At 39.2% G+C, this 27,673-nt stretch overlaps 1 protein-coding gene across 1 annotated transcript in view; it reads left to right on the plus strand.

The window, feature by feature from the left end:
* Window positions 1-26,687, plus strand: part of CMC1 (C-X9-C motif containing 1) — a 44,286-nt gene extending 17,599 nt beyond the window's left edge. Inside the window, exons 3-4 of the mRNA XM_056338742.1 lie at window positions 25,044-25,134; window positions 26,429-26,687. Coding sequence (XP_056194717.1) covers window positions 25,044-25,134; window positions 26,429-26,543 — 206 coding nt within the window. The 3' untranslated portion in view covers window positions 26,544-26,687. The remainder of the gene's footprint in view (window positions 1-25,043; window positions 25,135-26,428) is intronic.
* Window positions 26,688-27,673: the final 986 nt, after the last annotated feature.

The raw sequence follows: 27,673 nt of genomic DNA on the forward strand, positions 1-27,673 counted from the left end.
GACTCTGTAAATAAGCATGTGGCCATTTCTTTTTTGAAGCTTGTTGTGGGAGATATTCTTTTCTGTCTTGGTTGTGAGTTTTGTGTGGTTTTTTTAGTTTTTGGGGTTTTTTTTGTTTTTGTTCTCTTTCTTCTTTTTATGAGAGGGAGACAAAAGGGGGATGTTTCTGTCTGTGCAGAGTTGAGGACCTTCTCTGGAGAAAACTGTTAGGTTGGTTCTGTTGTCTGTAGGAACTGTGTAGTTAAGGCAGCTGGGTTCACATTGCTGAAAAAGCTCTTGCTACTTCGCAAGGCTTTAAAAAATGGTTTGGAAAGTGTGGCTGGAAAAGGACATTTCCAAGCAGCCACCCTCCTCCCATTCTCCAGTTTCCCCATTAGCCATCTCCTCCTCAGGGCTAATGTTGATACTTAGTGAAAATGATGGGATGCAACACTACTGCAGGCTTCTCTACAGTTGAGCATGACCAGTGTCAACCAGAGTTTTGATAATGTGTAGTTACTCAACAGCCCTGTCACTGACATTATCTCTGTCCCCGTAGGGGCCACCTGCTCTAGACCATGACCCTTACACCTGACACATCAAGGCCCATAAAACCAAAGAAATTCCTGATTGAACTACGTGTGATGCTGCACATTTAAATGCACATCTTTACATATTACTTTTTCAAAAAGAAGTCTTGTTATATATATATTCTCAGAAATGCAGATAATGAAATATGCAAAATACATAGCAAATTGCAGCTTGATGTTCCTCAGGAGTATTGCTCACTTTCCTTTGTATTGCAGACCAAGTTCTGTTAATTGATGCAAGCCCTTGCTGAATGCTGCGGGAGGATTAACCTGTTGGTACCTACAGTCATGGTTCTGAGGTTTACACTAAAAAGATGCTAAAACTGATAGTAGTGGGAAGTTACATGATGGTCACATTTGAAAATTTTGATGAATCTTACTTTCTTGAAGCAAATTAGACCCCAAATCACCATCTGTAGCTGAACTTTGCTCATCTGCTTTGCCTCAATGTAAAATAATAGTCCTTACAATTTTTTTTTTATTTTATTCACGTATTTTAGGAGTATTTGGGAATACAGGAATCCTCTAATTGACCAAAGCAAAACTGTGAAATAGCTGATAAAAATCAGTAATTTACATGACAACTCCTGGTAACTTTTTTCTAGTTCACTTGCTGTGGCCAGAAATTGCTTACATGTGCTTGCATGCATATTGTTCAGAGTTTGATGGAAAGCCTGAGAGGTTACATGGGAGGAATAATAAAATAGAATGCTGCCTTATTGCCTTCAACTTCATTTTCGTGAAAGGAAGGTTGTTATAATCTGAGAACAGTTTCAATCCAGTGACAAAAATGCAGGTGGAGGAGTGGAGAAAAATGTTGTCCTCTGTTGCTGTATTTATTGTCTGACTATTAAAGTACATTATAGTCATATTGTGTGTGACGCTGTGACCCTATACGAAGCTATTGAGATTACTGTTGAATATGCTGTGCAGTTGTTAGTTACTTAAATTATTTTAGGTGTTTTGATAGTGTACAGCTATGTTTAGTATTGGTAGTAAATTACTATGTGTTTTTCCCTTGCTAGAGTTTCTCAAGGGTAAGTTGCTGAGTTTTTATATGACGTTCTTGTTTGCACATAATAGCTTTTATTTTGAAAAAAATTATTCAGCTTTATGTATTTCCAGTGAACATTTACTCTCATCACATTTAACTATGTGAATTAGTACAATCTCTAGAGGGATTATGGTATATTGAGCTTTGCCTCAACAAACTGGGCAGAGGAAACAGCTATATGTAAATTACAGTTTGAAGAGATGAAATGCTAGATCTCATGGTCTTTTTTTTTCCTTTTTCTTTTTTTTTTTTTTTTTTTAATGATACTTAGAGCATTAACTACCCTAAGCTATTTCAGGGGATTTTATAGAAAAGAAATATGAGAGCATATTGCGTGGCTTGGCGATGGAAATTTAAGCATTCTAGCTGGTGTTAGGACTTTGAAGAAAATGTTTGCGGAGGGAACTTGCCCTATTTGATTTTTTTTTTTCTTCCCCTCTCTATGTCATTTCAACCCAGCTGATGACAAGAAATGGGTCAGACTGCTAGCTTTACCACTGCAACTTAGTTGTGTGGGGTTTTTTTTATTTATTAGGGAATGGAACAGCTTTTACAGGGACAAAGAGAAATGAAATCACTTTCAATGAAAGAAAGAGGCCTCATTATAGCCACCAACAGCAGTTATTGACAGCTACACTTCCTATTAACAAGGAGCATTTAAGAGTTTGGCTGTTGGATCTTTGGACTTGATCTAATTTGCTAGCATTAATTAGTTTCTTTTGAGCACAGACACTTGGTGCTCACAGCTATAGATTTGGAGGACTAATTAGGACAGAAAATTGAACAGAATGGGGTAAGGCATTAACCTTCAACCATTACCAGCTGGGGCTCTGATAAAGACCACAGAGTCCAAATGCTCCTATTCATGCAAAGAGTACTCTAATGAATATCAATTTCAGCTAGGTTGCCATATCCTACAAGCACTGTCTTAATTTTGATTATCTTACCTGGTAGAGATTTTTGTGTATACATATTAAAGTGATATTGGTAGTTCAGAGCTCGTAGATGACAACCTCAAGAGGTTACCTGTGTGTTGTCTAGTCTTTCAGTTTGGTTTTCTCAACTTAGAGGTTTTATTGGTTTCCAGTTAAGATCCTGAATTTCAAATTGTTTACCCTGTCCAGTATAAATGTATTAACATAGCGTAGGTTAATTACATGATGTTAACAAATGCTGGTTTAAGTAGAGAATGTCTGCATGGTTTTGGGTTACTGTAGTACATGGTAGTAATATCCATGACAGGAGCACTGACCAAGCTAGCTGCTGGGGATGGAACAATGGGATTGCTTCTTTCCCAGCTTTTATGGTGAGACACAGGTATTACATTGTGGTGTTAACTTGGTGATCCAGTTTCAGGGGGAAAACTGTTCTTTCAGACTGTGTCTGCAGAATGGAAGTACTTTAATTGTATATAAAGAAAGGAGAAAAGCAATTGCTTTTGTCCTTTTGTATCTTCTCTTGGATCGTTTGAAGTGCGGGACTTGAAATAAAGATCCAAGATCATCAGTTGTTTAGTCATATCACTGCTCCCTGACAAACTTCCCATCAAATCTGGATCATTGCTTCTCTCTTCATGTGACTTCTGCACCTGGAAATTCCTTGACCAGTGATGAGAAAAGTGTGAAAAGTCTCTTTGACATCCTTTCTTCAAGCTTGTTGCTTTCAGCAAGGTTATGTTAACATAGATCCTGTGACTTGGGAAGAATTGAATCTGATTGGGTTATATCTGGTGTTTAGCTCTTTGAGGCTAAGGTTGCCTTTTATATGCTCTTAATTATTTCCAGTTCTCCACTGGTAAACTCTGTACTGTTGGGTTGAGTAGCTGGTTCCATGTGTTACAGTCCTGGTAGGGTTGGTTTGATGAAAGCTGTGAAAATAGAGAAATTCAGGCTTGCCTGTAGCTACTGAACTTGGGGTATTTTGTGGTATTTAGACCAGTTTTTAGAGAACCACTTTTTCTGATTGTGAGGTGAGTATCCATAGGGAAGCAGGCAGTGGGCAGGGGACACCTGGTCAAGTTGTTCTCCCAACAAAAAGAGGAGGCTAGGGTAGTTACTGTTGCGGCCTATTACTAATACCAGGTTTGTATCTTTTCCTAGTTGTTACATACAATATTTGCTGATTCTCATAGTTTTCCTTCCCAGTTGACAGGTTTTGTTTCTTCTGTGTCATTCGTACTACTAGCAAGTGAGGGCATACTTGGGATTCCATAGGGTTTTTTTTGTATACATTCGTTGATGATGGTGGTAACCTACAGATGCCATGTGTTGTTACAGTATTACTGTGGTATAGTTGCACATAGCAATGCATTATTAATGGCATCATGTGTGACTTATGGTAACTGTTAGTTTAACTGCATATCCTTAATGATGTATTAAGTATGTAAGTTGCTTTGCAGTTCTGGATTATAAACCCCTCTTAGATACTACATTCAACAGTAACACAGTTAGCACTTTGTGTAAATAATTCTAATACTTCTAGGAGGTCATGCTGTATTCCCGTTGCATGTGTATGAATATTTATATTGTGTATGAATTATGAATATTACCCTGGGGTTACTTTCACACAGAAAATAGGTTATTTTTCAACTGTTGAAGTCAGAATGTTTTGTGGAGATACCATTTGGATCAGCAGTGGAAAACAGAACTTAACTTGGTCAAAAAGTAGCTATTGTGTATTCAGAAATACAATAAATAGTGAGCTTTCAGATAGCCTACAAGCAGTATTGACCTTGTAAAGAATGTATGATATTGATGGTAAGGTAGTAGGGGAAAACTTCTGTCCATCATTCTTTAGAAAGCACATGAAGTGGGCAAGTGTATTTGCCAAAGAAAATTGCTCATATGAATCACAAAAATTGAAATTAATTTCATTAATTCCAGTTGAGCAAAATGGGAGTCAGAATAGTAGTTGCAGTTTGATCTAATATATTTTGATTTTACGACACAGTGCATTATGAAAGTTGTAGTTTTGATCTCCTTTATTTCCTGTGTATATATCTTTGTGTAGAATATTATGAGTCAGCAGAGCCAGTCAAAAAAAAAAAGGGCAGGAATTACAGGCTTTATCAGGCAGTAGGGGAATGCGAGTTAAAGCTGAAATACATTTTGGCAAATAAACACACTTTCAACAAGATGTGGTGGTTTAAATATTCTTCATGCTTTTTGGTGTTCTGGAAACATCAGTGTGTTTAGTGAAATCTCAAATTTTCATCCTGTTTTGGGATGAAATAATTTTAAACTTCTCTTTCCATGTGGAACAGTAGTTCTAAAGGTTGCTTAGGCTAAATAGAGTGAGTTGTCCCTCCAGCACTTATTCTTTATAGAAATTGGTGGATCCTGTGGTAGCAACATGGACTGATGAGAACGTAAAAAAAAAAAAAAAAAGTTGAAACAGTTTTGTCTGTTGCTGAGTAAAACCACATTCTTGTGCATTATTGTTCAGGTCCTTTTAGTAACTGCCACAGAAAATAATCCCCCTCTTTCCCACCCCGTAATTTAGTTTTGTTACTATGTTGTTTTCCAATAGTTGTCTCTGTGGTGCTGCATAGAGTAGGGAGATAGGTGCTCTGAAGAATGTTTCACTTAAAGGTTTGATGCCTGAGGAATGAGTAAAGGCTGCAGTAGTGAAAGGCCGTAAAACACGTGTGCTCTGTTGTCATCCCTCTGAATTTTATTTTTAACATTCTTGCAGAAAAGAGCGCCTGGAATGCGTGCTGTCTAAGATCAGGATAGATACTTTTACATGACGTGTAAGCATGTGACAGAAGGCGAGAATTATTTTGGATGAGTAATCAAGAGCTGCAGAGCTGGTCAGAAGATGTGAAGGGAGATGGACAAGGAATGCTAGAGCTGTACAGAGCTTTGGAGGTATGGATGAGGCTTTACATTTATGATCAGGAAACAAGAAAAACAATTTAGCTGCTGTATTCTAGATTTGAGGGGGATACTAGTAAAGGATTTGAAAGGAATCCTGTAAGGGATGGAAGGTAATAATTCTGATGGGATAATGAGTAGGAAAGGACCTACACTAGGAATTTCGAAGAAGATAGTGTAAAAGAGCAATGCATGAAAATTTCCCTTGGATGAACAGATTCTTATCTTGATAGCCACTGTATTGGGAAGGAGTTGAAATAGTAGGGAATTTTGGACTTCAATTATGGTATTAAGGGATCTGCCTTCTTACCTTTTTCCTAAAATGAGTTTAAAGAAAGTTTTCTTTAAGTCTGAAATGCCCTTTTTTTCACTTCTAATAGTCAAATTCAGGATTTCCTTGTATGAATTTTGTCACATATGTTGTCTTGCACTTTATAGCCTTCTTTCTTCCTGTATGTGATGCAGAATTTCTCCAGAAAGTATCTAGTCTTCTTTCTCCCCCTTTTCAATATAAACTAAATATGCCCTCCAAGCCCTCCAGATCAAGAACATATTTTGAGGATATTTAAATAGTCCTTTTTGAAACACTAAATCATAAGTCTGCTTATGTGTGTAAATTAATCATTACACTTGCACACCAGCCTTGGTACAGGTCTTGCTTTGTTTCTTGGTGACAGAAACATCCTGTATACTTTACTGTAACGGGATGCTCATGAAGTTGGTGAAAAGCACTGCAAAGATGTGGCTTGAGGTGTAATCTCACATCTGTGGGTGTAGACTGTCAGACCTTTTAAAAATCACTTTATGAATTCACAGCTTATGTTGGCAAAAAGAACTTCCGAATGCTATTGTTTACTGTATAGGAAATGTTTAGCGTGGAAGCACATAGGAGAGGGTTGAAAGCAGGACTTCTTGATGTGATCTAGGCTGGTCTAACTGTGCTTTAATAGCATTAGCTTCAGTTGTATAAAGAGACTATCCAACCTGAGTGCTCTAGACAATTCCCTCCTCATTGGAGGGCACATTTATGAAGTGTAAGAGGCATGCAGGGCTGGAAAGGACTTTTCTTAGGCCATCATTTTCTCTCGTGGCCATATCTAGTGTGCCTGTGTTTGTCCTATAACCTGATCGATGTTGCAGGTTCTATAGAAAGGCTGTTCCAATGCCTAGGGTTTTTTTACTGTTCAAAGAATGATTTTTTTTTTTCTACGTTTTGGGGCTTTATTAAATGCCTACACTAACTTTTCTTTTTATATTAAGCCATTTATGTTCTCAGATTCCTGGTAATGGTCTGTATAAAATCAGCACTTTTAATGGAAGAAATAGGACAAACTTTTACCTAGAAAAGGCAAGAAGAGGAAAAAGAAAAGGGAAAATAAAAGGCTTGTTCAGTAACCACCCTGGAAAACTGTTTCTTCTGCTGAGTTCCTGAGATGGCTTAGGGAAGGTATTGGACCCCGAGATTCCAGGGTTGTTTTCAGGACCGTGGAGAATTTAAAACAAAAATGCCCAAAATCATAATGTCATGAAGTAAAACAGGGAAAACTAGTGCTTTCTGGTTGAAGAAAATGGTATCTAGTAAAGAAGAGTGACCGTGGTCTGCAACTTCAAATACTGCACTTTATTGCCCATTACTTTATTTTCTGCCTTTGTGGTGGTAATTTTCTACAGCGAATCTTGACAGCCCAGTCAAAATAATTCATAAGGCCAGTGATGAAAAGTACTATTTATTTTTTTGGTGTAAATCCAGGTTTGTCATCCCTCATCTGTCCTGATTCCTCCTCTTGTTTGTTTTGTGTTTTCTGAGTGTTTTTTTAATGCTCCTTCTTAATGTATATAAACTTTCCAACTTACAGTGTGCCTTATGTTTAAGAAACATAACAAACGTACAGTCTAAGCATTGCTGAAGAAATTGAGCTCCTAACTATAGAAAACCCGTGTGTTACGGGTTTCGCATAAGCATTAATTTGTCTGTGATACCATCCTGTGTATGGCTGTAGAATAGTAACCTGGGGAAGATGGTACCTGTCTTGTGTGCCATCCCATTTCCTACCCCAACAGTGCAGCTTGCAGAAAGTTTGGGTGTGCAGGAAATGTCCCTTCTGTTTCCAGATTGCAGATCAGAGGGAGATATTTGATAGCAAAAGTCAACACAGTTGAAGAAGCATGGCATGCTGAGTGAGACGCAGTGCAGCAGGGCAAGCACGTGGACTGTCAGGGATTCAGATGGGCGTATTCCTTCTGCCTGTCAGGAAGTTCAGAATTCTGCCAGGCCATGGTGTTTACATTCTTACATTATTTTAAGGCACTGTTTTGCATTAGTACCTTAATGTAGGCTTCAACATCTGTCTAGTTAAAGAACAGAAACTTACCATTGCTTTCCATATAGTATGGAAAAGAAGAATATAAAAGAATGTATACTGTTTGGGCTTATATAACCAAATATTTAATTACTAATTAATTAGTAAGTAGCTAACTAATCTTTAACAGGGTACTAACAGTGCTCAGAGTTCCTGTGGTGTCTTCACCACAGGAATATCCACTTTTATATCCAGTGTGCTATGTTTAAAATATTTTGTGTTATGTACATCTAATGATGCTTCATTACTACTGAGTAATAGTACTAATTGTTCTTCAGCTTTCTCTTTCTAACAGAGATGTCCTCATCTTATACTTTGGAAAACTATTCATGATTCAGCTACTTGGAAAATAAAAAGCATATACATGTATATATGATGGAATTTTTTAACTTTGTACATTTAAAACAGCTTGAAAAAATTTTAAGTCCTTTGTGGGGAGTGAGAATGGTGTGGAAAGGAATCCTCTTGCTTCAGCAAGGCTGTTGTGTAAGTTCATTTTAATATGCTTCATCTGTTGAGTAACTATGAAATTTCAGCTGTGTTAAAACAGAATATTGCTCAGGGAATCTGTCTTCCTCACTCTGCCATCAGATTTGTGTAAATACTAGTTACTGACTGTGCATAAACTTTTGAGAAACATTCATTGTTGGGCAGAGAATACTTAGTAAAACACCACGCCAAAAAATAATTTTTGCGCTTCTATAGAGGGAAGGTATTTGACAGAGTTGGCAACTCTTGCTTTAGCTGCATTCTCCCAACAGGCTAGTAATTCAGATGAATATTTCTGGTCTCAGGTTTTTCTCTTCTGCTCTTGCCATTTAAATAGTAGTTCAGGAAAATATGGCATGTGATTAATTTTTTTCCCTAAGTAAAATATGCTAATTCAGTTATCTTCTAGATAACTGCTTACATATTCAAATATGCATTTATGTACCTGAATTTAATTAGTGTCTCATTACTGCTATTGTTAATGAAAGGTAAGATTCCGTGTTGGAGTTTTAAATGCAAAAATATGTTACAGTCTCTGTGGAAGACTGCTGGGTTGCTGTGACTGCAGAATGAAGTTCTCTTCTAAACGATGACGAGCTGAACTTAGGAAATCAGTGCAACATTTCACTGGCAATTCTATTAGTGCAGCTGAATTCTGATCTTATGGTCTTACCCAGGGCTCATAGTTCACAGAAGTATTTTCACTCTGAGGCATAAGCAGTGGTCTCGGTGCAGTGCTTGTTGTTCCAGACCTGGCATTAATATCACCGTTGCCCTAGTGTTTGAGTTGCTTGACTTGCCTGAAAGCTAATTCAGCCACTCTAATAAGGAGGAGAAAAAAGTCACCTCTTTAAGTGTCTTAAAAGTACTTATGGTAATACAAACTCTAAATTACCTTTATTTCAGGTCCGCCTAGGTATATTTCACATGAAGGGTAAATTGCAACAGTGAGTACAATTGCTTTATGTGAAGCAGGTGGAATTCCCTAGTTTCTAATGTAATACAGTCGATGTTAAAGCTTGATTACAAAGTTGATATGCTAAAGTTTAGGTTCTACCGTGTGCTATGGGCACCCATATAAAGAGATACGGTAGCAACGAGTGTTTTGTGGTCCTAACCCTAACTGACTGCACAATAACTTTTTACTTTGACAGGTTTTGTATTAACAGTTCTCCAGTGCTCAAGCCTTCTAAGCCTTGGCTGAACTTGTGGCAAAAGTCAGAATGATCACTTAAAGCTTGTTATATTTCAGGCAGGCAGAGGGGATGAATCTGAATAAGAAACAGTGTCTAGCCCTCCTCTTCTCCCTTATGCAGTCTTTCAGAGCTCCAGTGGGGCAGCAGTGACTTCATAGTGTTCTGCAGTATTCGGAGAGGAGATGCTTGTGAGTGGAGCACTAAGCTTGGAGACTTATGTTGGCTCCTTGAACTCCTCCTTTATGATTTCTTGTTAAGTCATGTAGGATGGGAGACATTCATCCCTGTTCTAGTCATGTGAAAGTTATGTCTAGTCTAAACCAGTCGTCCTGTTTAAATCTCTTGAGTGGGACCTGACAGCATTCTGGAAGTAACTTGTGCTTGCTGGCTCGCTCTGTCTCTCTGTTTTGTGTCAAGGCAACAAGAAGGGTCAGCAGAGTACTACTTCCAGAATCAGCTTTAGGTGAGACAAGTTAAATTTTAGGTGTCTAAAATTACGTAAAGTGAATTCCACTGGTAGTCATTTTTAGTCTCTGTTCACACATGTAAATGAGGATAAGACCATACATGAAGGAGAACTATCATGGTCAGTGCATATGTGGCACTGCATTGGTATGCATAAAGCAATTGGTATGCATAAAAATATGAATTTCTGTTAGGGTATTTGATCTCCTGCAAAAGCCATGTAGAAACCGTTGGGCTTCGTGGGCATTTGCTAAAGGATTCCTTTAAGCTGTTTTTTTCGTCCCTATCTCAGGTTGCTTCCACAATGCTTGTGAGTCCCATTGATTTGTTAGTGTGTCCTCTAACATTAAACATCAGTGTGTCTGCAGGTTCTGTGCAGATGTGGACTGGCAGGATAGTAAGTGCCTTTCAGCTCCCGCCAAGATACGGTGGGAAGTAGGGGAAGGGCAGTTGATGCCTGCTACTTCATTATAAACAAGGCCCAGCTAAACACTGGAGTTAGCAGTTTTAAAATTTGGGAAGAACACTTGGAACTGAATGAAGGTTTTTTACTTTTATGGCCCCAGTTACTTCCCTTTTTTTCTTTCATCACTAGCAGCAGACCCAGACTCTAGCTGGAGACTGAAGAATAAATGAAACTGTTTTCCATAACTAATTTGACATTTGATTTCCCGTTCATCTTTTTTTTTGTCCCCAAATATTTATGATATATAAGGCTGAAATCATAGTACATAGGGGAAAAAAAGGCAAATAATCCCAACAGTATAAACTTAAATTCATAAATCTGAGACTTGCAACCAGCCTGCTGGACAGGAAAACAGATGCCATGCAATAAATTAATACTAAGCTGAATAATAAACAAGATGTATTGTTAAAGGTCTTTAATGCAAAGAAAGTAATTCCAGACTTTCATATGCTTGTTTTCTGTCTTTAAATGAAGCCCTTGCATGTGTTTTCTTTATTGTTCTCTTTTGCACACATTTGAGCTTTGTTGGGTTGAGAACTCAGTCTCTGGTTGTGCCCTGGTGATTAACTTACACTAAATAGGCAGCAGTAATGTGATTTGAGAATGAAAAGGATTCATTTCTTTTAAATGAGGGGAAAAAACCCAAGGTTGAAGGAAATAGTTTACATAATCTGTAAACTAGTTAAGGAGCTGAATATTTATGCAGGTTGAAATTGAAGCTTAGTTGCCCTCTAGGGGTTTTACATTAATACAGCATATGCTAGCTTTTGGGCGGGTTTTTTTTTTTTTCCTTTCAGAATAAAGCTGGGAGAAATCTTTGGAAAAACTTACTGACAAATCTGTGGTGGTGGAGGCATGTGTACATCTGCATTCAGTGAGTACAGCTCATTTAGTTCAGAACCCAGCAAATGGAAGAAAGATTTTTAGCCACGTTATGTTCTTCTAATTTCAGAGTACCAGTGGAGAAGGTACTCGGTAATCCAGTCATAGTACTGAGAGGTCCCAACCAGTAAAGATCCTGACATAGAAGTCAGGATATACCCCAAGGAGCTTTCAGCTCTAAGTAGACATGGAAGACAGAAGGTTACATGGGGATGAATGGTGCTGCTGAGAAGGCCATGGTCATGGCAGCATTAAGACCCTCTAACGGTTTCTGCTTGTGTCCTAGCCACCGAGTGCTGCTTTGAGTTCTTAGTGTCCTCGGCTGCCACCAGTTCTTGTGTCACATCTTGCCTTACAGCAGCTTGAGCCTGTGTGACTGAACTTGTTAGAAACAAACTTTGTGGACTTGTTTAGAAAGCTGAGTAGTTCTTGTTTGGGTAGCGTATGATATTTCATAGGAAGTATCCTCATGCCACGGGAAGAAGTGTGACTAAAATGGCTTCTAAATTAAAGCTACATATGTATTTGTCCTCCTCCATATTTTTAATGTCTCCTTTGCCAATAGTTTTATAGCAGATGCGTTGGTCTATGGTGCTATACAGATTTTTATGCCATTTGCTTATTAAACTTTGCACTGAAGAATAGTTTTGAGGGACTTCCATAGCTGACAAACAGTGGCTGTTGCTTTTTTTGTGGATTTATCAAAGGCTTATTTGTAAATCCTCTGTCTACAAATACTCCATTTTACTGTCTTCAACATTATAATTTTTGCTATGGAGAAATGACCTCATCTCTTCATTTCTCTGTAGAATCAGGTCTGTTATTACAGTGCCTTATACATGTGTAATGCTATGGCGCCAGGTGTACTGTTAGGTTCCGATAGCCAATAACATCACAGAAACATCTGCTTGGTTGTATCTGCTGTATTCTTAGGCATGACATCACAGCTTCAGCCTGGTGCTTTCTTGTCAAAACCAGTGACTTTTTCAGTAGAGCTTTATGTCATCAGTTCTGCCTTCTCCTGTTCTCTGATGCTTGATGTCCATGCCCGATCTGCCTGGGCAAATAAATGATTCTTGGAAGCTGTGCACTGGACCAAAAGACATGGTAGGTTAGAGGGGATGGTGGGTTGGTTGTTTTTAGGATTTTTTTTCCTCCCTTCTATGATCAGTTTCCTTCCGTGAGTAGAAGCACATGAGCTACCTTTAATGCAAGCTTTTGGTTCAGAACGTAACTGCTCTGTAGGGTTGTAAAAAGTTGCCAGTCTTGCCTGGTTCTCAATAGCCTTGGCCTCATCTGTTCAGTTTAACGTCTCTGAAAAGTTTGAAGAAAATGTGTATTGCCAGTTCAGGGAGGGTGTGTGGCGTGGGGCAATTCCTGGTCAAGGGGAGCATCATAACCATCCTATTCCTGCAGGGCAGTGTGCAGTGCTCACAGCTCATGGAGTTTTCCAGAAACTGAACAAAATACTGAGTTTTACTGTTTTGTCGTTCTTTTGTGTAACAGCTTCAAAGATACAGGAAGAGTATGGTGGCTGGATTATTGGCTATATCTGGCGTTCAGTCCTTTTTAGGTACCTGGTTATCACAGTCATTTATTTAAAACCATTTACAGAAGATGGAAGATAAGCATTACACGGTTACTACCAAATGGCCAGATCTTGCTAAGCTTTAGTAGTGTGCTTTCTTGTCACATTGTTAAAATTCATCTATTCAGAATCATGAAATGAATAGGGAAGTCTGAAATACTGACTGCCTACATAGTCAATGACGTACTTTCTTTTGAAAAAGTGATTATACATACTTTGTCACACTCTGGCCACCATTGCAAAGGGTCAAGTTACTCTTCAGTATACTGTTCAGGATATAGATGCAGCACAGTTTTTTTTGCTGGAAAATAGCACTTCTGGTTCTGTCATCCTTAGAAATGCTTGAGTAGTACCTCATTTGGGAGGAATTCTTCCTGTGCCTCTACACTGGTATATGCTAAAGGCTAGTAATTTTTTTAAAAAAAGAGACTAAATATACACTGGAAACTAAGGTAAGTACATGGTAGTCTGTTTTGGAGATGCTGGAGTGATTGATGATCGGGGATTAATTTTGATCTATAAGGGAAAGTCACTTCCTCTTTTAAAAAGAGCACAAGTGTATTAATCTTTAATATTGTATCCTTGTTGGCGTGCCCAGGCGGCCTGAAGTTTTGACCCTATGCTGTATGCCCCATCCCACTCCCACTCTCTTCAGCCTTGAAATCCGTTTCACTTTTGCTTAGAAGATACTTTGTTTAATTCAGAGGAGGGAGAGCTAATAATAATAAAAAAGCAAACACCCACACACACACAAAAAGTTTGGTATTGGGACTTTGAGTTAAAATCATACTTTTAGAAATACGCTAAATTGAACTGAGGGGGGAAAAAATATCCCTGAAAGAGCATGCTGTAAATTAGAGCTGGTGTTACGGCGGCGGAGCTGTGTAATCGCCTCTTCAGGAGTTACATAAATGACCTACTCTACCCCCACCGTGCGGTAGAAGGACATCACTGCTCTTTCTGCCTCTGGGTGAATCTGTCTTCTGTAAATAGGGGTTTGGTTTGTTGGGGTTTTTTGGGTTTTTTGGGTTTTTTTTAACTTGGAGTTCAGCTAAGGAGTCAGTCACTATGGGACAGAGGGAGGGGGATGTTGTTTCTTTTAATCATCTGTTATGCTAACTTCTCAGCTGTCCCTGAGTGGCTCAGCAGCTCCCGGAGGAGGTGGGAGGATAAGCAGCAGCGAGGCTACTCTGCGCAGCTCAAGTTGGATGCGCTTGTTTATAGAAAAGCAGGCGGTGACAGACAGTAGCCATGGGGGAACTTGCATTTGTTCCAGTTCTGCCTCTTCCAGTGCCTGGTATGGTAACGCTTGATGTCAGGGATACTTACTGCAGGGTAAGAGGAGAATTAGATCAAGTCAGTCTTAAAGGAAGCAGTTGTTTAAAAACAGTGCAGTTCAGCTAGGTGGCTGTGCTCGTTGGGTGTGCTTCACCTGAAACCTTACATGGAAGACAATGCTTGTACTTGACAAGAACATTCATAAAGCGAGTATCTTTAGTGGGCAAATCGTGATTTACCCAAGTAAACTGTTTCACAACAACATACTTACTTTGCATAAAAGGATTCTTTTTTTTTTTTTTCTTCATAATTTCAATGGGAAGAAAAGAAGGTATGCTTTTCTTGACAAATCTGCCTCAGTAGTCCAGCACATTATCATCTTTGAGCACTTAAACCTGCCTTGCCTGAGCAAGTACAGGCACTGTAAAGCCTGATACATGATTTGCTATTTCTTCCATTTTCTGAGGACATAACCCTCTTCTTTGTACTGCTGTGCTCTGGGTGTCTTGCTTAGTCAGAGGGAGGAGGACTTGGCTCTTGGCTCTTAAAGAGCTGGAGCTTACTTAATGCGTGTGGCGGTGCACTATATTTCTGTGGTTTTGAGGCAGAATACATACACGTATAGATATATGTGTATACACATGCATACACAAAATGCTGACAAATCTGGAAATCCAAGATGGGAGATTAGATCAGGTCAGGCTTGTGCCTACTACACTAAAGCTAACAAGTAGATACTTCTCTGCATGTGTCAGAGCTCCGTTTACTGTTGAAATCCAAGTTCTTTTGAAATTCTAGTGACTAAGCGCATATTACTAACAAATTATGTTTACCACAGCATTTCATCAGCATTCAGCGATAGTCAGGAAAATACTGTCTGACATTTTAAGCTGTACATTTTTAAAAATTCATCTTTTCAGGCTATGTGATAACTTAGGAAAACACTTTCCATAGTCACGTATCATGTGTGCGTTCAGAATTCTTATCAAACTGACAATTAACTTTAATCTTTCCACCCCTTAGCCCCCCCAAATAATTTTGGTCAGATTTCACGTGTGCAGGGCTGATACAGAAATGTGGAATGAGGAGAGCTGACCTGTCCTTGTCCAAGCAGCAGAACTAAGAACTGCTGAAAGTACTGTAAGATCGCATGTGTACTTTCTTCAGAACTCCAGTTTTAAACTCTAATTAATCTGGTGTATTTTTGTTAACAGTTTTGTCTATTTTTTGTTAGTTGTACTGATTGGGTTTGCTTGAATTACTGTGTTTGGCTGTGTTCCTCAGTCTTTTTTTTTTTTTTTTAAACTAATTTCTTTCTTTGACTTGCTGCTTTTCAGTTTCATTCACTGTCTCCTAATGCTCATTATGAAATTCGGAAGAAAATGTCCAACAATCTGCTGTGGACAAGTGTGGGTTAATTGGGACAGACAGAAGTACTTCCTTGTTGTTGCTTTGGGTTTCTGGGTATACCTCTGACAAACAGCCACAATGCTCAGTCTAACTGGGAGTAAATTTTAGACTGCAGAGCACGTATAGTGAGTCCAGTGAGAGAGCATCCACCACCGTGAGCCTCTGTATCGTATGGGAATGGGACTGTCTTCATTGTTCATGGCTTTCTTGGATTTATTTGACATCCCTTGATGGTGGTTTATTAGTATCCCCCTTTTTCCCCAGAAATTCCGTCTTTAATGGTTGTTGGGTTTGAAAACAACAGAAACCCTGTTAATGTTTCTATTAAAAAAAAAATAGACCGGCAGCTGAGCAATGACTTCTGTTTTGAATTAAGTGATTTTGGAGAATCCCTGCGTGCCTTATATGTGTATTCAGAACTGGTGTGGTACTGTGGTTTCTAAGAAACCCCAACAAACAGCACAAGCAAAAAACCAATCATTTTTAATAACTTTTGAAACAGAAAGTTTAAATAAGCCATTGGTTTCCATTTGAAAAGCCCTGTCTAAGCCTTAATTTCAGAAAAGATACGCTCTTGCCAGGTGTGAGCAGTAGATCAAACCCAGAAACTTGTAATATCTGTGCATTTAAAAGATGAAAACTGTTGCGACTGTTGCTTCTAAGGGAAGGTAGATAGCATTACCAAACAAGTAACTGGATTGTTCTGTAAAAAAAACACCACCAGCCAACACACCCCCAACAAAACCCCACTCCCAAACAGCTTTGATCAGCAGACACCTTTCCTCCCTACTGCTTTGGCTTATTCTGCGTTCAGCCAAGGGATACTTTGAAGCCAGTTTATTTTTGCAGCAGGATTTTGAAAACTTGCTAATGAAAAAGGCATCCATGGTATGACATATAACCACAGTTGCAATAGTTGGGACTTCAGCAGGACTTGAGCAAGCTGGGGCAGACGGATGTTGAAGGAATTCCGGCTAGCCTATGCCTTTTTGGTATTGGGGTGGTTTTTTTTCCACTTTCTTCCTCCTCTTCTGTTGGAGGCTTGTCATTTTAGACCCACTGTGCAGGTGATCATAAGGGTTTTAAAGGCATGTGAGAACTTTATGCTTCAAGGTATAAGCCAAGCTTACAGTTGATAGGAGTTAGGAAGAAACTTCACTTGAGAATTCGTTTTTCCATAGCGTCGACTTCATGGCACCTTTTCCTGAAGCAGCTGTTCCTGGCTTCTGAGGCAGAAGGCATACAGGGCAAACGGGCCCTTTGTCTGATTCAGTATGTTATTTTCTCATCTCTAACTGTAAGTGTCCCCTAAAGCAAAGTCTTCAGATTTATTTCTAGGGTATTGGTAACATGTATTCTTTACTGCAAGGCAGTGTGCTTAGAGAAACATTTTCTATTTTTTGGGGGAAGTATTCTTCCTCTGCAGATCGCAGTTGTGCTGTCTGTCTTCCTGAAGATGCCTGCTCTATATTCACCTCTCAATCATGGGACAAGTAACTTTTCAGCATTTAATATAGGAGTGCAAGAGATGCTGTAGTCTACTGGAGGATCCAGTTTGTATTGCGTGCTTTAACGCAAAGCTGGTTATTTGTGCTGAGAGTGCCCTGGAAAGCATTAGTCAGGAGGAGAGATCTTTAACACAGTGAATAGTAGTTCCCTAAAATTCTTGGATTCCTGGAATCGTCCTTCCTCCCCAGTCCTGTGTTGTGTGTTACTATGTATTGACCATCTGCCCCAGGACAGATGCCCCCAGCAGTATGCTGGAGCTACAAAAGCTGAAATGGGGAGAAGCTTTTCTGGGAGGTGGTGATGGGCAGGAAAACAGAAAGTATATGATTATTTTTATGTTACAACAAATGAATATTTGTGGAGACAAAGTATTTGATCTGATAACAGAGGTTCACTTGAAAGAGTCAAGGTTATTTTATGTCAATTTTCTCTTTGCCCTATATAAGATGCATTTAATTATTTCATGCTGTCTCCCTCTATTCAAATTAATCTGTCTTATATATATTGTTGCTCAAATTAGAATAATTCTTTAATCAGCTGTATTATGCATGCCATAGTAGACTAGAATAGGAAAGCTACTCCTGGCATACTGACGATGCATGTATTTTATTTGTTATTGTAATTTAAAAGTAAAATCAGAAATATTGATTTCTACTTGACTGGAGAGATGATTTAGTTTGAATATCAGACTGATCTTAATCAGGTGAGAATTAATTGAGTTGGAGGTATTAGATATTCAGTGATGTTAACTGAACCATGAGCAATCTACAGAGAAGCTTTCTTTTGTACTGTGTTGGAAATATCAAATAGCTTGTACTCTACAATCTAAAACAATCTTTTCATGTTCATCCTACTACTTCCTCTGTCTCATTAAACGTGCCAGTAATCTGTGCTGTGCATACTGAGTAATCTTTAAAGTAACAAGCTGATACATCACAATTTAATACAAAAGTAAAAGCATAGTAACTTCACCATAAAACATTGCTGATAATGTTTTATATCAATTTCATGTTTTTGTACACCTTTTACAAACAGAATTTAAAACCTTGTCCTTGTTCACATTTTAAAGGGAACTGTTTCTTCCTCCTTCCACCATTGCCCCCCAAATCCTCGTTGTTACTTGGGCATCTTTTCTCCACCCAGTGCTAGATCTCCAGGAACAACCGAAGCATTGGACAAAATTATTTCCTTTTTTGTGTAAAGGAAAAAAACTTAACCCAGGAATAAAACATAAGCCTGGTCTGGATCATGATACAAGCTTTTTTTTTTATTTTAAGAGTGTGATAGCAGTATCATAAGTGTTGAGAAAATATAAATGGTGAGATAACACCTCTGTAGGACTTTCTCCTAAGTAGTAAAATTGTAAAGTCTTTAAATAAACTAGAGCCAGACCTGAGAGGATCAATTTATCTTGATAATGGGGAATATTTCATTTATTTTGTGTACAAGAACATCTGCAAAATAGATACATAATTATGATGGATAAAACTACAGTTTTATATGAATTGCACAATGCTTTGCAGTATGAGTTGATACAAAAGTGCCAAGTACTGTTATAATCTGAATCTGCAAAAAATGAACTTCCAGAAATAGCCTTCATGCTACACACAGTTCATATGCTGAAAGTAATGATGATGGTCACTTGGCATTGTCATATCAAGGCAGTTTCCATGCAGCTGGGTAGCTGGAGATAACTTCCAAATGCTTTTTGCTCTTCTCTTGCATTGCGCATGGACAGAATTCCATGTTTGCAGAAAGATATAATTATTTAGTATTTTTAAATTTAAAGTAAAAAAAAACACCCAACACTTTACCCCCGCCCCCCAAATGTAATCTGCTTACTGGTTATTCCCTTTTATTAAACCACAAAAAAGTAAAAACTTTCTGTTTATTTTTAATGCTTGGGGCAGGGTGTTACAGGTTGGGTTTGTGGGTTTTTTTTCATAAATTCTTTCCTTTACATATATGTAGCTGAAACTTTTGCAGTCCCACACACCAGTTCTGCCATTTCACGCTGCCAGTTCTGCCATTTCATGCTGAATGCAGCACATTGAAGAGACCAGCCACCCCTGCTTGAGGGTGGAACACTTGCATCTTAAATATGGCACCTTGGTTTTGTGTCCACTGTTTGTAGGTCTGCACTGAGATTAAGAATGTTAAAATTAACCTTGGTGTGGAAGAAAAGCGGTATCTTTATGCAGCAGAGCTGTGGCTCTGTGTTATGCCAGATGTTGGTTTGTCCCTTTGAGTCAAAATCCTGCAAGTTTTTATTTTCATCATGTAGGAGCAAATATTACCTGAAACTGTAAATGTGTTCCAAGATGAAAATGGGCAGTGCCCTGGCTTTTTAGTTCTTTTTTTTAAATTGAAGTATATGCACCCAGACATCTGTTGGTGGACTCTACCAACTTTGTTATAACTAATTCTCTGGTAATGGATCTGATCTTTTTAAAATTTGAAAATCAATACTTTCATGTGCTAATTATTTCATATGCCTCTCTGCTTGGATAGACAGGGAAATCATTTGTCCAGTCTTTATTCTGAGATAATTGAACCGTTACCCCGTTGCACTTTGGTTTCTGCCTGCTTCCCATATTATCCTGTAGCAAAGTTAGAAAGGGGGGCGGGGACGACACACCTCTTAAAAATAACAAAGACAAATGTTCTTCTTAAATACCAACTATTTTCCAGCAAAGTCTTAGGTGGACCGTAAGGATCTTTGTTTATAAACTTCTTTACTGAGTTAATCTTCTAGCTAATTATCAAAGAAACCTTAATAAAAGAGTGCTCTGTAACTTGAAGCAGTTCTTAATCAACCATCGGATATACTAACAAGTAGTCAGACATTCAAAAGTAATTCTTGATAACCTCCAACATTATTTGTATAATTCTGTATCTGAACAGAATTATACAGAGACTTGGAATAGGATTTTATAAAAAATAAAAACACGCATGTCCGGACAGCTTTAGAAAAAAATTAGAAGGCTTTTAAAAGCTCTTCTGTTGTTCTGTGACCTTACATGTGCCGGGACCTACAAAAGCAGCTGGTTTTCCCCTTGTTCTTCATGTTTTGCTTTCTCAAGTCGGTAAGCTGATACAGGGAGACCCAGTGCAATACTGCTCTTAGATCCTGGGCAGTTAGAGATCTGGAGGTGCCTGGGACCAAACAGAGCAGCTTCCCTGAGATACTCCCTGCTGAAGAGTCAGTCCACGGAAGGGCTCGCTCATCGCTGACCCGGCCCACAAAGCCACCGTGACTGTCCCTGAAAACTGTAGGAGCTGAGTGGTCTTTGCATCATGGGCAGATCACCTCTGTGTGCCAGCATGCCATAGTTAGCAGGTGAGAATTGGCAAAACTGAATTGCTCTGTATTCAAATACAGTAATTCAGCTTTTGTTCAGTTAAAAGCAGACCTTCGTCTTGGCAGAGATACCATTCAGCCTTAACACACATGGCTGATTTAGAGAAGGTACTAAATTGCAAGCTTGCTTTAGCAGTTAAAATCTCTCTGGGTGGCTGTAATGGCCAACAAAGTAAGAAGACTAAAAATTCTCAGAACTGTGCCCAAAATTCATTTGGGATTTGCCTTAAAACAGAAGTGTAAAGCTTTGTTCATGAGAGAGAAGACGACAGAATCTAGCCTCAAATCAGTGATGAACTGCTCAGTGAACTATTTCTGAGCTGTAGCCTCGAGAAGAGTTCTCTGCTGGGTGTGCGTCCCTCCAGACACAGCCTGTGGGGCTGACCTATGTCAGATATGATGTCAAGAACCGTAACTGCCGCAGGTGAGAGAGGGGTCCGTGGCCAGTTTCCGTGGTAACTAGTAGGCACCTGCAGCTCGTTGACGCAGTACTGGATCTGTGCATGGAGCATTCAGTGATGGACATATGTAGCTGTCCTGGCAAAGCCTCATCAGTGTTCATTTTATGGAGGGCAAGCTTTTCCTCCTTTCTAACAAGGCGTTTTGGCTCCTCCATCCTTCATTTTATTTAGCTTGTATTTGTAAATACTGGGGAAAATTTTTATTGTTTGTTTGTAACGTTTCTTTCTGTTGTGTTACAGTCTGCAGTGGATTTGCAGACTGCCCCCAATTCACATCTAGTTTCGCTGCCGCCTAAGGTTCTGTTTTGGTAGCTTGCTGCTTGCACTGTATCTTGTAGAGTCACAGAAGGCTATTTGCTAAAGTTGTGAAGATTGGAAGATGCACAAGATTTCTCAAAGGTCAATCCTGCTCTGAAAGAACAATTGTTCTTTGTATCACGTTCAGTACATCAGGAAGGAGGTTGGTTTGAGTGTGGGACCAGGTTCTCTAGCCTCCTGATTACCGCTTATACCTGCTGAAGTGTTAAACTACAATGGGCTTTAATCGGATCCTGTGTATCCGCTCCTTTTGTGGTATCTTGCTGTGCACTCTGAAGCTTTGGTCTACAGCACAGATATCGCTTGAGTGAGGAACGAGTGGTGATTGTTAAGATTATGGAAGTGGAGATTAATTCTTGGTTTGAGATCGTATCTGGAACTATTGTGTACTATTTGTGAGATTATTCTCTAAACAAGTAGTTTTAACACTCTTCTGTGCTGCACAATTTTGAGATGTTTTGTTTCATGACAGAGCTGTGAGCGTGACAGAGCACAATGAAAAATAAAACAAGGCTCTCCAGACTCCTGTAAGGTTTCTGGTAAATGTTTGTAACTAAACCTGTCTCACTCCTTACGTGACCGCCAAAGGGATTTTGAAGTGCTGGAAGTAAGAGGAGAGAGAGAATCAAGTTTTGTGTGCTCACGTGAGGATGCCCAGCGTGCTTTACCCTGCTCCTTTTGCCCCCGCTGCTGTTGAGCACCAGTAACGTTAAAGCTAGAAAGCTGGAAGCAGTTTTAATGAATTAGCAACTGCCTGGCCACATACCGCAAGTGGGCTGTCTGAAGCCAGGGAGTGCTTGCAGCTGCAGGTCAGGTTTTGTTCACTGGGACATCGCGCCTTGAACCAATCAAGACTGGTGAGCTAACAAGTGAGAGGGACCTCCTGTTGCCTTCAGTGGATTTTTTACTTCACAGTTTCCAGAAGGAATGATTACTAGGGAAAAACCCAAACAGCACAGCACTTAAGGAAGCGCCTGTAGAGAGCAGAAATCAGACTGGTCAAAAGGCAAACCATAAGCTTTCAAAGGCTTCTCATATTTTTCCTGGTAAAAACAAAAGGACCGTTTTAGAAATGTGATACAGGTATGCTTTTTGTGAGATGCTGAGGTAGGGACATTCCGTGTAAACAGTCCAGGCAAGAACAGAAGAATCATCAGATTTATTTCAAAACCAAAGAAACATTTTGATAACCTAATAGTCGTGTTGTTCTGAGCTTACACTGCTTCGTAAACTTTAGCTGTCCAGAAGTACCCTCAGATCTGTGCATGTGTACTTGGGTGATTTTAGGTCTGAAAATGAAACACATATGCCAAATGGGATTGTAGCAATTGAGTATGGTTGTTAGTAAATACCTGTGAGCACAGGTTACAGTGTCTTCCTAACTGGGAGTGAACTGGTTAATTGAAACCCATTTTTTGCATACTTGAATCTGGTGCATTTTCAGATGGCATATGGTAACGTTACCAGCGTGTAACATTAGGTGCTTTGTTGAAGTATGTTTTAAGTGTTCATCAGTAATATGTTCAAAGTAGATAAGATGTCAATTCTTTGCAAAGTTTTGCAAAGATACATGTAAGTTTGGCAGTGTAAGGACACTTAAGACTGTTGTCAACACTTTGAGCAAACGCTGTTTTTTTTAATAAATGTCTTTATCAAAAGTCTGATTAATACAGCCATGGACAAGCAGATTATCCTCACCTAAGGGTTGCTTGCAGCTGCTCGATCACTTCCTCCTTTAAGTCTTGCCAGAAGTGTCCAGGGTACTAGAAGGTGGGTTTTGTTCCACTGAGGCCTGTGATTGCTTAATGCCCATTTCAGTGGGCATCTGCTAGGAGCTAAGGAGAGACTTGCTGCTTTTATAGGCATAAATCTGTTTTCTTGTTTATTTAAGTTTTGATGTAATGGAAGCTACATCATTGTACAGGATCAACAGTTCCTTAGTAGGGAGATCTGAAACTTCAGCTAAATGTCATGAAAACATACAACAGGTACAGGACTGTGCTACAGTTGGTGTGTTTAACAGTTGTGCCCATATATTCACATGGTCAGGTACTTGCAGGTGCTTGAGGTGCCTTTTGGATGCCCAGCATGGCTTCAGAAGGTATATCTGTACAGTAAACTTAAAGAACGGAAGTGATAGCAAAATTGCTGTTTCTGTAAATATTACATACCTGGTTGCTGTGTGTACAAAAAGAGGAAGATGATACTGTGGGTACATGAAGTACAAGTTTTTGGACAAAACAGAATAAGAGTAATGCACTGAGCATATATATACACACATATGTGATACTCAGTGTGCACAAATCAATGTGTGTAAACATACTCGGTGTTCATATACACCGAGTATAGATAATTATAGATAATGTGATTTACCCTTTGTATAACATAGCATCGTTTAGTTGTGATGTTACTGGATTAGCTGTAAGTTTTGCTAAAGGTGTGCAAGAATGTAATGATTCCTATATGCCCTAAATTTGCTGGATATTAAATCACTACCAGAAGCTCAGAGGAGGAGAAACGGATGGAACTCTGGAAGGCGACACAGCAGATTCGACTTTGTTCTTGACCTGGCTACTGGTTGATCTTGGGCAATTGGCTCGCTCTCTCTCACCTGTTAAATGCAGATATTACTAACTCAGACCCCTTATAACGAAACAGTTTGAAATCTCCTGATGGGAGTAACAGCCAAGTCTTTAATCTAGAGTTTTTATTTAGTGAAACATCTGTACAGGGTCCTGGAAACAATGAGGCGTAATTTTAGTTACTTCCAGATAAAAAACACACCCTTAACCCTGACTTTGCCATTCTGTTTCAGTGAGTTGGTGACTTTTAAAGTCTCAAGATCCCTAAGACTGACCAGGTACTTTCATTTCATTGAGCAAACAGATTGGGAAGAGAGATCATTGACTCTTTCCCCTTTTATGCTCCCTTGTTAAATGCTGGAGGTCATGATCCCAGAAATGTAGATGATCATCAATATTTTTGAGGGCAATGCTCTTTAATAGCCATTTGGACTTCAGAGAAACTCTGTATTGAAGAACAGCTACAGGCCGCTACCTGGCACAGAGAAGATAGCGGTCCTTGGAGCACTGTAGTGCTGTGGAGCACAACCTGGCACTCCCAGCTGGTAAACTGCTGGCTTTCTCCTTGCACTCCCAAGGAAGAGTTTTGGAAATGCCAGGAAAGAACCATGACCTCGCAGTTTCTTAGCTCCTGTCCCAAGGAAACCTTCACAGGAGGTGACTGCCAGTGGCATTTCCTTGAGACAGTAGTTTCTGTCAACATTACTGCCCTCTTAATTTGTAGAAACAATTGTACTTCAGTAATTTCAAAAGCTTTCATTGCAGAGGAAGTGCTAACAACCGTGGCTTACCTAACTTTTCATGCTTCCTTTTGTTTTGCTGTGATAGCCCCGAGTAGTCTGTTTGAAAAGCAGACACAAGACTCATGGATTTGCTGCAAGAGTAACTTCAGAAATTCGTTGGCATTAGCAACGGCAGTATGTGTGTGAACGTGTTGCATGATGAGGGGAGGAATCCAATTAAAATCTTGTTGCTAAACAAGTGACAAAGACCTTACAAACAGTAGGAGACCCTAGGCCAACTATGGTTGTACTAATAATAAATCTGATCTGGTCTGCGAGGGTTTTTTTATGGAACGGTATACACATAGGAGGATTTTTGTACCAATTGTCATTTTTCTAACTTCAGATTTAGTTTGTGAGTTGTTTTTTTTTTTTTTTTCCTCTTTTTTTTCCCCCAGCATTTACTAAATGCTGTCAAGAAACGGGTTTTCTCATGGTGGTGAAGTGTCGGCAGGAGAACACAGCCCTGAAAGACTGTCTGGTTGGCTAGTAAGTCCCTTCCAGTTTTTGTTGTTTTGTTGCATGGCCTATAAAAATCTAGAGATGAGTAGAAACCTTAACTCCTTGTCAAAAGAGTTATGTAAGGTTAGTGACTTGGATGTATTTTCTGAGAACTGTAACTTCACTTTATTAAAAAATGTGACAAGATTTTATTTCATTAATGAAGTTGTCCTGTGACTATAAACTCTCCTCTTGATTTAAACGGTGATGGATCTAGATGTTCAGCCCAGAAGACATGTTGTCCCGTATTCACTATGCTGAATTACGGATGTGGGGATAGGGGGGAGCAGTGCAAGTACCTTCATACTGTGTTCGTGAGACAGGGTACGTTTATTTTGATTTTGCTTCTTGAACTGTTAAGATTTACTCTTTGTTCTGAAAGCGTCCTGCTGTTGTGAACAGCAACAGGAAATTGTTAGAGATGTCAACTTGATGCCATGGTGGATCGAAACGTCTCTTTTGGAAGTTCTGATTTATCCCCAGTGCCATCAGGCTGAAGGGTTAGATTCTTGAATTTCCCAGGGTTGAGGATTTTTTGAGGTTGACCTGGGGGAAGAAGGAGGCTGGTTCGGTTTTGGGTAGAATGAGTGTCCTGCCCTGTTAAACCAGAAACTAAGATTAAATGCCTTTGAACTAGTGACAGTTATTCTCAAGTATTTGGGAACTGATGAAAAAACATATGCAGCTAGGCAAGAGGTCAGGCCTAACCACAGCAAGAACTTGCTGGAGTTACTCGGTTTCATTTGTCTGTACCTTTGCCTTTTTAAAAAAAGAGAAAACACCACCACTCAACCGAAGTACTATGAAAAAAATCAAAATTATGAGAAAAATTGATTTAATTTTTTAATTAGACCTACTGTTTGAGACATAGACTTGAACCTGTTCCCAGTAATTGCTTGGGTGCATAAAACCTGCATAAATAAGCATAATCCAGCAGATTCCCACACTGAGGAAGCTAACTGCAAGTAATAACAGATGATCTAGCTGAAGTACCAAACGTCTTTTCCTTTTTCTGCCATTCTTCTTCATGGCTTCACTGTAGAGGCTTGAAAAGGACTCTGCCTCAAGAGAGAGCAGTATACGAGAGAATGCAGAGCAACTCGGTATTTATCGTTTATAGAGATAACTTTAGTGCTTATGTACTTTATTAAAAAAATCTTTATTATTGAAGACGAGCAAATTTTCTTTGGGTGTGAAAGGAAAGATCAGTTACGAGTGTTATTCATGCAATATCTGTTCCATATGCCAAGATGAAAAACAGTGTTATGTATTTGTCTTGTAGCTATTCTGATCCATTATTCTATGAAGAATGCAAAGCAGAGTATTTGAAGCAAAGAGAAGAATACAGAGCAACTGGAATTAAGAAAAAAAGACAGAAGATGACTTCAAATGTGTAGTTAAAATGAACGTCTCAAATTTTTTATTCACCTCTGATTTGACTTGATTTAAGCAGACTTAAATAGTATGTTCCCTTCTGTGTGGAATTTAACCGAAATACACAAAATGAGATGAATGGAGAATAAAAATCCCTGAACTTAAAAGTGAATTTTCAAATTTTCTGTAAAGCTACAAAGCATGCAGTCACAGTTTGTGAGAGGACTTGCAAAGGTCTGTTGCTCTGTCTGAACTTGAGATTTTGTTACCGATTTACAAATGGCCTTTTGGAATTCAAAGCTTGTGTCTTGTTACATGTAGCAGGCTACCTAAAAACTTAAATTGCTCACCTTTAAGTTGCATTAGCTGATCACATACTGGGTATACATTAAAACTGGTCTGTTTGTCATCTGAAGCTGCGGATGTGTGGCAATGCTCTTACTAGGGGAAAATGGTGGCAAATGGAGAAGCGCAGAGCTTCTTGGACCAATTTTTCGTGAAAATACTGACTCATATGGGAGCCTGATAGTACTTTTGCCTACACTGTGACTCATTTTTAAGTCTACGTTGTCAGAAGTGATGGGTGCCCTGTGCCCGTGTGTGGCCCAGACTGACCTGTTGGACTGTAGAGAAAAAGTCAACTGATCTAGACCTTCCCTGAGAACAGGAGAAGGTGGCACAATGAAGGCAAAATCACTGGCAGCAGGATCCGTCCCCTGCTTTCCTCTTTCAGAATGAGGCGGATTGTGTAAGCTTCCACACCTCGGTAACGGTGACCACACTTGCAAAATTATTACAGGTACAGGTGAGTAAAAAACCTAAACCAGCTAAGTAAGATGCAGGTCACTTCCTGCAGAAACTTGTAAGCAAGTCCCTATTTAAAAAGGGGCAGGCAGAGGATCTTTTGTGTACTGATACTTGAAGCTGCTGAATTGTAGAACTCTCACATGCGTAAACGGCTTCACTAGACACAGCCTGCAAAACTTGATGTGACTATTTTAAAGTATCGTTTGAAGCATTTTGAAATAATTTCTTTACAAATAAGGAAAGGCTGCACTTAGAAGACCTATTCGCATGGTAACTTTAATGCCCCGATTTAAAAAAAAAAAAAAAAAAAAAAAAAAAATTGTCTGAGTAAGTAGTAGGATTTGGT

The sequence above is a fragment of the Falco biarmicus genome, chromosome 4 (assembly GCF_023638135.1).
Source record: "Falco biarmicus isolate bFalBia1 chromosome 4, bFalBia1.pri, whole genome shotgun sequence".
NCBI classification, from domain to species: Eukaryota; Metazoa; Chordata; class Aves; order Falconiformes; family Falconidae; genus Falco; species Falco biarmicus.